At 29.1% G+C, this 12,866-nt stretch overlaps 1 protein-coding gene across 1 annotated transcript in view; it reads left to right on the top strand.

Annotated features, from left to right (window-relative positions):
• Window positions 1-12,866, top strand: part of LOC113388143 — a 455,709-nt gene that overhangs the window by 238,294 nt on the left and 204,549 nt on the right. The window contains exon 3 of the mRNA XM_026625546.1: window positions 12,183-12,389. Within this exon, the coding sequence (XP_026481331.1) occupies window positions 12,183-12,327 (145 nt within the window). The 3' untranslated portion in view covers window positions 12,328-12,389. The remainder of the gene's footprint in view (window positions 1-12,182; window positions 12,390-12,866) is intronic.

Raw genomic sequence — 12,866 nt, 5'->3', positions numbered from 1 at the left:
TTTTATTGAAACATTTTATGATGATAAAGAACTCATGGTCTTAAAGAACATTATAAATTATTATGAGCTTAAAAAAAGAATATAATTAATTTAAATTAATTAAAATTTCGCCGAGTTAAACTTCTGTGGTCTCAATTTGAAGAGTCGCTAAATGTCAGTTCTAATTGATTATGTCTATGCTTTACAAAATGCCACTTACAACTAGTTTTTAGTATGAAAATATAAACAGAGACCAAATAGAATTTTAGTCAAATTCTAATTCTAATATCCTAATGAATCTCCTTTATGGATCGTGCAACACATGTTGTTCAGTACCACCCGGAATTCGGAGGAGCCACGCGTCATGTATTAAAATTTTGGGTAAAGGATACAAAAAGGGTTGCACGGTATTTAAAAAGAAAGGACCTCATGCCGAGAAACAGTTATGTTTTCGATACCTCTATAATGAATCCTTTTGTAAATAACAGTAAGTTATTTAGGAGCATAATGTGAGGCAATATAATAATTTTAAGCAATGACCTTGCGTTACGTTCGGTTATTATCTTCGTAAATGGTACCTGTTCTACGTAGTGACTTTTTTAAAGCTAATACGTAAAATTAAATCGTTTTTTAAATCAAAGGGTAAAAACAACTTCAAGTCCATGTTTTCTTGTTATCTGAGGATTTCGCAATTGTTATGAATATAGACAACTTTAGTTAATTCTAATTATGTTGATTCTTGGGTTGGGCATTTTCATATCACTAAAACCAACAACAATAGAGCTTTTTGGAATTTTAGATTTTTTGTTCGTAGCAACTCAAGAGCTTTTTAAAGCTCATACTATAATTTATATTAAAGAAAATAAAAATTAATGGTACATAATTAAAAACCAAATAAAAACTAGTGGTGGCATCGTGCCTTAAGGCAAATTGCTGAAACTTCCCGTACCGTAACGAAATGTTCGAGGAATATTAAATGTTTTCAAATAGATTATTATAAATTCTGTAACATTGTCTAATATTTATGAGAATTATATAAACTGAATTACATAGTTAAAATTATTTATTTCAAGTATATAAGTAAGAACTTTAGAACTTTAGCCAGAATTAAAATTAAAATCTGAATTATTTTCAATATACAACAAAAAATTGAAAAAAAAAAATAAAAAAAAAATTTAAAATAAAATATTCTTTTTCCAAAAGCAATTATTTTAACACAAGCAGAAGTTTTTTTAATCATTCAAATCGAATGCTTAGTTCTCTCAAAAACTGCTATTTTGTGTTAATTTAGCTCCGTATCTTCGAAACGGCTGGACCATTGCCAAAAACTAATTAGCACATCTCCTTATTAATAGGAATCGAATGTTTTTTGAACCATTGAAATCGGTTGATCCGTGCGCCCGAAAACGTGGACGAAAAATGCGGACATACAAAACACACACACACACATACACGTCCATTTTTTCTGAGGTATGCCAAAATGTTCAGAAACCTTCAAATCGTGAAGATATGCAAAAATTTTCATTCTCGATTTTCGGCCCATTACTATAACTACCCTGAAGGAAGTTAATAAATAAAAATTTAATATTGCAATGGTTAACATGTATTATATTATTGGAAATATGTTTCTTTTATTGTCATATAAATTACAATCAGTCGACAGTAAGTCATTCAGTAACTAGTTTTTTATTTTATAGTTGCTTTTAAAAGGAAACCTAATGGTTCTCGTTTTCTTTGTATATAATATATCCATTTTATCGAACCTAGTTAACCATAAAAAATATCCTCTGATTACAAAAACAATTCTCTATTTACATCAACCACATGATCAAAGAATGCATTAAGAGCTGTTCAAATAAAAAGCTCGTTATTACAGACAGAATTAAAGTACCTAAATTCAAAAAACTCAGTGTTTTTACACTTTAATATACAAAATCATCGTTGACTCGAACATATGGCACTACAAGTGTTTTTGTTCGGCTAAATGCTTTTTGTGTTCCTCTAGAAATAATTATATATTGTCTTAAAATACTTTGCACCGTAGACGTGTCTAAAATATTAGTTCTTCGATAATAACAAAGAAAGCGACCGTAAAATTTCTTTTAATTTCGCTAGTCCAAAGACTAATCATATATATTTGCAGAATTTTGGCATCTGGCTAGTAGGAGACTCGGTCACTATAAGGCACGTGACCCATATGCACCATATGGCGTCTATATTATACAGAAATACTAATAGTCGATAGACACCATGTTTTTATGAGTTCGGTTTATGAAACGTATATAGATATTTATTTTTGTAACTATAAGATGTAAGTAACTGGTTATGTGAACCTTGTGAAAAATATTTATTAACCCTTCGGAATCGTTTTGCAAACGAATTTTTTGAGTCATTATAATGTTCTTGCTCTTGTAACAGACGTTGTCCTGTACCTACGTCTACAATTTAAGTTCGAAATATTTTAATGTCCCATCCTATACTTTTTAATATTCTATTTAATGTCCTTCCATTCATGATCTTAGCATAAGCTATATACGTATTGAAAACTGCAGTTTTTTGGTCAGTATGTAAGATTCAGAAAGAATAAATATAGTATCTACGGTAAAAGTACAATATCACATTTGTTATTTCCAACCAATATAATTGCTTCAATAATTTATATAATATATAATAGTCTATAATTTTTATAATCGTGTACCCTATATTAGTTGCTTTTTGGCAATTACAATTTCTAAATTACATTTTTCTTACTAATAATTGAATAAACATTATTACTTTAGTTAAAATCTTAGGTGAATTAATTTGTAAAATCTAGTTCATATGGCACTGTTCAATCTAAGATCATGATGAACAAATGAATTTTTGACACATGAAACAAAATTCTAAACCATTTTTTCAATAAGTAGAAATATTTTTTGTAATTAAATAATTTAGTAAAGTAAAGCAAAATGCACATGCGTAAGTTTAAGAAAATAATGTAAACGCAATTTTGGGCGTTATTTTTTAAACTAAATTATACAATTTCATCTGCTAAACATATATTGTATCTTATATTGTTTTAATTTTTGGCACATCTCAGCTGGTTTTCGGCAATAATATTGTAGATATTACATTTTCTTATTCATAATCACGAATATGGATATTATTATATACTAATATTGTCTAGGCTCGCATAAACTAAATTCAAATTTCAAGAATCGACATGTTTGGCAGATTACAGTTCTCATTTTTTAAACACATACATCTTAAAAAAATTCCTTAACAAACTTTCGAAAGATTTATCAAAATCCGTTATCCGTTTAGGGAGGATTTACATACATCATTACAGAAGAATTTTATATATAAGATATATATGTGTATATATATGTGTGTGTGTTTGTGTGTGTGTGATGCTGATATATATGCTAGTTTTATTTTAATGATCGTGCTTTTCTTCAATAAAAATTCAAATTTTCTTGATGTAACTCCTGATCATTAGAACTGAACTTTTATAGACACATACAGACACACACACACACACACACACATATATATATATATATATATATATATATATATATGATCAATTTCTTTGAGAGTGTAACACCAAGTAAAAAATATTAATAAAGTAAAGATTTTTTAAAACATTTTTCCATACGTTTCGACGTAAAATTCTACGTCATCGTCAGTGGTTTTGAAATTCTTAGATTATCACTATCACATATTATTAACAGCTTGTAAAAAATTAATAATTAGAAACAAGCACCAAATGTCAGTAATTTCTTTTTTATAAAAAATAAAAAATAATTAATAAATAGAATATTATGCGCAAGCACTCGTGTATCTGAGGCATGCCAACAAGAATTCTTCGAATTCTGCCAAGAAGGATTCTTGTTGTTTTTAATTATTATATAATATTTGCATGTACTGAAAAACATTTTAAAAAAACAGCAATATGAACTATGCCTCCCATCATAACCCCAGTGGTTGATCAATCTCTCACTGATAAAATCTATTACATATATTTTTAATAGTGATATTTTGTAGCAACGCCCCTATTTTCACTTGGTATTATTTATCTCTTATTACTACTGCTTCATATCAAGTCGGCCGAGTTGTATATACAACCCAGAACAAATTATTGCTATTCCATGTTGTTATGATTTAGCCATTTAACCGGCTCTTACAGGAAAACATGTTTCCAAAAAAATTCAAAATTTCAACAAATATGTCTATCTGAAAGAAGTACAATGGGAAATATGTTGGTACCTGAATAGAACAACAAAAAATGTGCAAATGCGAATAATTTTGCATCTCGGTTTACTTTATAACTATATATTTTTTTTGAAGTAAGAATATCAAGTTCGCAATCCGGAAATGGATTGAATTGCGGTTCTGCACATACCACACCAGGGTATCAAATTTATCTAGATATATCAGTCCTTTCCTAATGCAAAGGTATTCTTAAGACTCAAAATGGTTATGCAAAAAACGCAAAAAAATCTGCTCGTAAAAATAAAACTGTGGTTTAACTCAATTTTATTAGAAGTGAATTGTTATTAAAGACGTTATTTAACAGTTAATGATTAAGCAAACTATTACTTTTATTCTAATGAATATTATTCTTATAGTTATTGATTTTTTGAACTATGCTGGAGTTTTTACATCGGCTTTCTCATTTTATACAACAGTCTTGTTAATTCAAAAAAAGTTTGACCCATTGTAAACGTATTTTCACATAATATCGTAAATCGTTAAACCATTAAAAATAGTTTATCTTGTCTTTTTTATATAAGTATAATCAATTTAACTTTTTGATACTAACGGCCATCATACCTGTGCATTACAAATTTATTATAGAAAGTGATATTGTCATTCTTAACCTAAGCAGCTTTAAAGGATTAAAATATTTTTTTCACTAAAAAAAACTGCTTTGATCATGAGTTATTACAATGTACTGTCTGATAGCTTAAGAGTACCCTTTTTAGTCTTTTGATTTATATTTGATAATGTAATTCATCTATAGTAGCCTCAAGAAACGGTGCACTTAAGCAATTGCAACACTGAAAAGCTGATTCGAAAAAGCATATATTTTAGTTTTCCACATTTTGAACTAATATAATATTGGTTTGTTCTCAAATTAGAATTGTTTGGTAGTGTTGTCCAAGGCTAATATTTTTTTTAGAATATAATTTAGAGTCTTACGAATACTCCTGAAAGTACTCGAACTAGCTAAATTGGCACTTAAATACATTTCAATATAGAATCTCATATTTAGATTTTGAATTCTGATTAGAACTGAAGTGGAAATGAGAACTAGATATACGAGGTGGCATTTTGCCAATAAGGCAGTTTGTATGAAATGAACTTCCTTAAATAATCGATCAATAGGAATTGAGATTTGGCATTTCTTAAAAATTGTGATGATTTTATTTTTCAAAATATAGTTATTTATGAAATTTAAGAAACTTTCAAAGTATGAAATATTTATAAAAATATTTATTAAGTTCCCAAAGGAGAAGTTTATGTTTTCATAAAAAATCAGATTCGCTAATTTTATGTTTTCTCGACGTTTCAAACCATTTGTCAAAATACCCTACGGGAATTTAATTAGACCTTTGATCGACGTTACCTCAAAAACGCCTGAACCAATTTCAGAAATTTAAAAACCATTTGATGTATCTCAATAAGGACTATCGTTTGTTAGATTTTGTGCGACGATCTGCCGAGGCGTTTCTTTGCAATTTGAAAAAAAGTAATAAACTTTAAATGTAAACATTTAAGCTCATACTACCGAATCGATTTGAAAAATCAAAAACTGTTCTAAAGCTGGGAATGATACTGATTAGTTTTAGGAAAAAATCTACCGAGCCGTTTTCTTGTAATTAACTGTTGAAAAAAAAAATTCAAGCCGATTTTTATGGAACTTTTTTGGCGATATATATCATGGTCTTATAGAACTTATGAAATATTACAGCCTTACGACGGAACTTACTGAAATATTACGACAAGTAGTTTAATTTTAAAAATTCATCAAAGTTTGAGAAAATGAGTAGTTTTTTTGAAGTTTGTTAAAAATAAAATTATACCTTAATTAAAATTAAATTACTTGATATAACGATAGCGTACTTGGTCTTAATGAACATATTAAACCATTAAAGTCCTACGGAAACTGATTAAATTATAAAAATTATTGATTTTTGAAAATTAGCTTTTAGAAAATACTCCGAGTTAACGTGCACGTTCGTAATTAAGTGTAATAAATTCACTTGGAATACTTTTAATTACTCATAAATTAATTGATTTTTTATTGATTAAGTCGATTATTTACACATATCGGGATGTTCATGTAACTTCTAATTTTTTTAATTATTCAAAATCGGTTTAGGATTTTTGTCGAAAACGTGCACTACAGTAATCAAATCGAGTCTTTATTGAGCTTCATCAAAGCACTTTTAAATTTTTGAAATCGGCGCAGTCGTTTTTGAGAAAACGTTGACGAGATAGCAAACTTCGGCTCGCAATAAATACATTCACAGAAACATACGTACATTTTTCAGTTCTGATAACAAACGATGCAGAATAGTTTGAAACAACAAATAAAATAGGAAATTAGCAAATCGGATTTTCTGGCAAAAACATGTAGTTACTTTACTACTCCTTTGCTAAGTGATTTTTTTTCGTATTTTTTTATTGTTTTCAAATAACTATAAAATCTTACATATATCCAAAAGCAGCTTGTATTTGCTATATTTTAAATTTAACTAATTTTTTTAAGCTGCATTTTTGCACTGCCCATAAAATATTCCGACTCATCTTGGTGCTGATGGTCCTCATCGAGGTGCCGACACGCGATGAGCACGCTGCCTCGTTGTTCTACCTTCCCCGTATGTATTTAGTGGCCGAGGAGACAGTAAAAAAATAAAAAATAAAAAATAAAAAAGTAAGCGACAAAAAACCCACGGCTTAATAGATGGCACACGACCCGCGTTACCTGGTCTTGTGCTTGTTTGATCTTTAATGTTTATACCAGCTGCTGGATCCGATAGCGGGATTAAAGAGCACTATAAAAGCGTGCCGGAGAGCCGGAGTGTTTTGCGCAAGAGGAATTAAAAATATTTGTACAAGGCGCGTAAGCACTTAAAGGTGATGACATTTAATATATCTCACTCAATTTAGATAATATTATTCATTTTTCTTAAAATTAGATAGTTTTGTTAATTTGTCATTTAACGATTTTTTAAACGATGAGTTTTATATAAAACTAGTGGTGTATGGCATCGTACTTCAAGGCATATTGCTGAAACTTTCCGTACCGTAATTCAAAATGTTCGAGGAATTTTGAATGTTTTCAAATAGATTATAAACAAATATTATCTAATATTTATAAGAATTTTATAAGCTGAATTCCAAAGTTGAAATTATTTGTTTAAAGTATATTTGAACTATAGTCAGAATTAAAAATAAAATCTGAATTATTTTCGCTATACAATTTTTTTTTTTTTTGAAAAAAAAAAGTTGAAACAAAATTTTGTTTTGCAAAATCAATTATTTTGTTAAGACAAGCAGAGAGTTCTTTGAATCATTTAAGTCGGACGCTTAGTTCTCTAAAAAACTGCCATTTTTTACCCATTTAGCTCCGTATCTTTGAAATGGCTGGGCCTGCCTTTGCCAAAAACTAATAACCACTTCTCCCAATCATTACTGATTGAATGTTGTTTAAATCATTCAAATCGGATGCTCCGTTCTCTCAAAAACTCGATTTCTATTTTCTGCACTTTTTGCTCTTTACCTCCGTAACTGCTGGAACTGCCTTTGCCAAAAACGAATCAGCACATCTCCCTATCAATAGGAATCGATTGTTTTTTGAACCATTCAAATCGGTTAATCCGTGCGCCCAAAAACATGGACGAAAAAATGCGGATTCTGAGGTATGCCAAAAGGTTCAGAAACCTTCAAAACGTCGTGAAATGCAAATATTTTTATTTTCGATTTTCGGCCCATTGCTATAACTACCCTACAGAAAGTTAATAAACATAATCGAGATTGATTATAATATTTCACGCATCTTTTATGCTATCGTAATTTTTTACTGTGGTAGAGCGGGGCACAAAGGTCTAATATGACTTTGAGCAATTATATTCAGAAAATCAAACAAACTACACATATCAAACAAACTACTATCTGTTCAGTAAAAATCTCTTCAAAAAAATGATCTTATTATTAAAATATCTACAAAATGTGTGTATTTGATGTGCGTATGTCTAATGATCATTTTTGTCCGCCAAATGGCGTTTTTTACTGATTTTATTGTATCTCCGAAAACGCTAGGCCTGTCTTTCCAAAAATTTCAGTAGCTTTTCATTTCATTAATACAAATCATAAAACATTTTTATGACGCTCCGTTCTTTTAAAAATTAAATTACCATTTTTGGCACTTTTTGACTCGTACCTTCGGAGCGGCTGATCATGTCTTTGCCAAAAACTAATCAGCACGTCTTCTTATCAATAGGAATCGAATGTTTATTAAAATATTCAAATTTGTTGATCCGTGACGTCGACGAAAAATTGTGTCCGCACATACATTCATACACACGCACAAACACACACGCTCACACATCCATTTACTTAAGGTGCCAGAAACCTTTGAAACGTAAAGATTTATAAAACTTTTCATGTTCGATTTTTTGCGATTACTACAACTTACCCTACGGGAAGTTAATTATTCGACCAATGCAAAATCTAAATTTTATGTATGCATTTGTCTTTTTTACCTCACCTAGGTCTAAGATTGTATAAAGGTTATATAAGAAAAGTGTTTAATCTATCTTAAAATTAACAATACATCTTATGAAACAATTAAATATCGTATCATTAAAATTTATTTTAAGGTTTCGTAAACTAAACAACAGTGCTCACAACCAAAGAAACTAACAACGAACAAAAGTAAGTTTGGATTGGATTTTCAGAAAAATCAATTTCCTGCTTTTTATGTAAAAAATTATAAACAAAGCTGAAAAAAATGTTTCTCACACATTTCATTTCCTGTTAACAAAGTGAAATGAATCTAATATTCTGACCTGACAGACGGGTAACTAATTGAAACTGACCATAACGAAATTCTTATAACAAAAACGAGATTTTATTAAAGAAAAAGGTCTTGGTGTTTTTTGCATGGACGCGGAATCATCTTTTTAGCGAGATCTTTCAGCGCGATATTAAACATATTTAAGAATTTTCTTATAATTGAAAATTATAGTAATATATTTTATTGTTAAAGTTTTATCAGTTTTAATAATTTTAAGTTTAACTTAAATAATGCACACAATTAATTAATCAAAGTATGGTATCAATTTAATATTTATCGTAAAACTAATATCATATAATAAAGTTTGTAACTTAATTTCGGCTAAATTTTCGGAAACTTATCTAAGGTGAAGTAAAAGAATTGTGAATTTTCCACCTCGAAACCAACTAAATCTGAACTTCAATAAGCCATTCGCGACCTAGAATTTTAAAATTTAGCTAAATTAAATGATTATAGTTATAAAAAAAACATTGGCCTTGCTCGTTCCAAAAGGGCTAGAGGTTCGACCATACAACCAGAAGGTACTAGATCCGGCACCTCGGACAGCCTGATGTCAAGCAATTATGTCACTGGTGTCACTAAAAATGGAAATATGTTTTCAAAATTGCTGTCCCATTTCTCTGTATGGCTGCATCAAATTAAAAATCGCAAATACTAGGGATATATTATTAATAAAATATACAAAATACAGATAGATCATCAGTCGCATTCTGAAAAAGGCACATATTTAAAAAATAACATCGTTTAAACAAATAAAAAAATAGACAAAAACCATCACATATTCGCAAACTATGTCTAGTCAATAAAATGTAATACTACATTTTATCTCAAATATGTTTCAAGCGTCATTTAGATAACGCCTAGTAATTATTATTTCTAAAATAATAAAATACTTTTTCTTCTTCAAAGAATAATTTTAACAGAATTAAAAATTCCTTTTCACAAAATTAATTAAACTCGAAAGTGGAGTTTAAAAAAAAACAATTCAGAATAACTCATCAGCAAAGAAAGAAAAGTTAGCGAACAATATGCCCTGAATTTCTCGGTGCTTTGGTAAACGATTGTTTCAATGGAAATCAAAAGCAGACGTTAAAAACATCTCAAGTCGAGTCAGAATCAAGAAATCAACGCACTTCTATTTCTTCTCAGTATTCTCAAGATAACTCAAACACGACCAGGGACTACGCATTCCTCCCATCAGTAGAGCTGGAAAAATACAAGGGAAATGAGAGATGCTCAACTTCGATGTATTTACGAAAAATCAAAATCATGGATAATAAAATTAGAGAAATAGTGTTAATTATTTACCTTTTTGATATGTTGCTTTTGATGGTAATATATTACTGACTTTAATTTTGATCTGATGCACTTTATGTTTATCAATGATGGTTGTATCGTATCAGTTTTAATTGAATTAAGTCTAGAAGTAGATACATTTATTAAGACAGTTTTGCTGATAATTAACAAAAAATAAATAATTGAATTAAATAATTACTCTAAAATCAATTAAATATAAAGTAATCATTCCATTGTAATGTAACTATATTGGTATCTAGCTTTAATTCATAGGGTAGGGCGAAGCACAAAAGTTCAATTTGACAATTATATTACAACAAATAACCCATATCAACAAAACAACTAGCTGACTGACTTTATGTTCAGTAAAATTCCCAGTTAATTTAAAAAAATTTAACCTGTTCCATTTAACTTCATAAGCGGGGTAAATTAGACTGCCAGGGCGCAAACAGTTTCAATGTCTTACTTTAATTTTAAAGGAATTTTATAAAATTATAGCTACATTTTTTAACCAATGCGTAATACATTAAATTTCATTAGTACATTTTTACAGAGATAACACGGTAAATAATCTCAATCTGGAAATTCGTCAGAAATATTTATTAGCAGAGTTGAAATAACTATTAACCTAATCTATCTAAAAAAGTTAATATTGCTTTTTAAAATTGCGTAAAATTGTTTTTTTTTTCAACTTAATTTACTTCCTTTTTTACTATTTTTTATTGTTTTTACCTTTCCCAGGCTAAAGGCTTAGATGGTTATTTTTACCCAGCCCAGATTTTATATAAAAACTGTTGAATCTAACTTAACCCTTTCCACTCGCTAATTTCGAAATTAGTTTGTATTTTGCCGATTAGGCGGCATCCGAATGGAAAGGGTTAAAACTCACAATATATATCATAAAACAATTAAATAACGTATACTTGAAAATTATTAAGGTCTTTTAAACTAAACAACATAAAACTAAAACTAAAAACTAACAACGAAAGAAAAAGCGCTTGCTATGGATTTTTAAACATTTCCGTTTATATCCTGATAGCAACGTCGTAAGAATCAAGGTATCGCTGGTTGTTCATCATTTTCCCTCTATTTTCAAATATTGTTGTTAAAAAGTTCTTAACTTTTCTGGTTTTTTAAATATAGGCCGTGGTCCTCTTCATCTGCGGACCTTTACGCCCTGCTCTACCCTTCGAGTTTTGTATCAAAAATAAAATTCTGGTAGTTTTATTCAGTTTTCTTCTAAATTTGTCAAACAGCATTGACATAATTTTCAAAGCAATGTTATAAAAACTACAATATTGTATAAATAATAAAACCGTCTGATAATTTAATGAATTTCACTAAATTCTATACCATATATAGTTGTAAGGTATGTTAAAAATATGAAATTTGTGAATTTTGGTTTATGAACCTATATGTAATTGAATTTTTTGGCTTTATTTGAAAAAATCAAAACGCTGGTTATCTGGAACTTTTCTGTGACAAACAACACAGTGACAAACTACGATTTGAAATATCTTAAAATATTATAATAAACATTTAAAACATGATTTTTTCAAATTCATTTATTCTTCATTCTGTTAAGAAAAAATGAGAAGAAATTGTAAACAATTAATTTGATTTGCTTATTTTATTGCTAATTGATAGACTGATTTGCTAATAATGTTTTAGGTCAGTATGAGACTAAAATTAGGATAAGTGTGTTTGTGTTAATTTTATTTGTATATTCTGAATATATACTATAAGAATAGCATAAAATAGGATTTGTAATATATAATTAGAATCTTTAAATACCGTACGTTGATATTAGTAATTTAAATAAATGATTTTTTATTTTCAGAATATATTCGATGTTATATTATGATCGCCTAATACCTCGTGTCATCACCACCGTAGCCCGAGTACAACACAAAAACGCTTCAGAGGCGCTCTCATGTCCAGGAGTAAGGCGAAGCACAAAAGCCAAAGGCAAAAGGCGAGATTGAAAGTGAAAAGCCCGAGGAAAAAAGAATAAGAAAAAATCAGCGAAACGCCGGCCATTGTTAGGGTAAGATTAACACTTAATTATTAAACGGGACCGTTCTTCTCTGACAACAAAAAATATATGTGCCTCAAAAGGAACCTTATGTCTTTCCTTTCTGACGTTTTTAGTTTCATTAATTTCGAGACATGGAATAAAAGCGATATGGCCAAGATGAATATGCGAAATTTTTCTTTGTTGGTTTAAAGACGCAGTTTTAACTTGGGGTTGGGCTGATATTGAAATATTTAATCGCTATTCAGAATATATCAACAAATATCAAACAGCTTGATACATATCATATAGTTGAAAATTTCATGATTTATAATTAATTTCAATATTATTTTATATTATATCAGTATAAAATAATGGTAAAAACATCTACGAAGGTTCAGGAACTAGACACTTAGAGGACGTTTCTCCGATAACATGAAAATGTTATGGTAACGCTATGTTACGGGTCTATCATCTTATGAATTGGTAGTTACAAATTTTTTTTTACAC

This window comes from Ctenocephalides felis, unplaced genomic scaffold (genome assembly GCF_003426905.1).
Source record: "Ctenocephalides felis isolate EL2017-DRISC unplaced genomic scaffold, ASM342690v1 CF-g0.4_SCAFFOLD_03572, whole genome shotgun sequence".
Classification (NCBI taxonomy): Eukaryota; Metazoa; Arthropoda; class Insecta; order Siphonaptera; family Pulicidae; genus Ctenocephalides; species Ctenocephalides felis.
The sequence above is the reverse complement of the archived record's forward strand: the minus strand, read 5'-3'. Positions and strand labels throughout refer to the sequence as shown.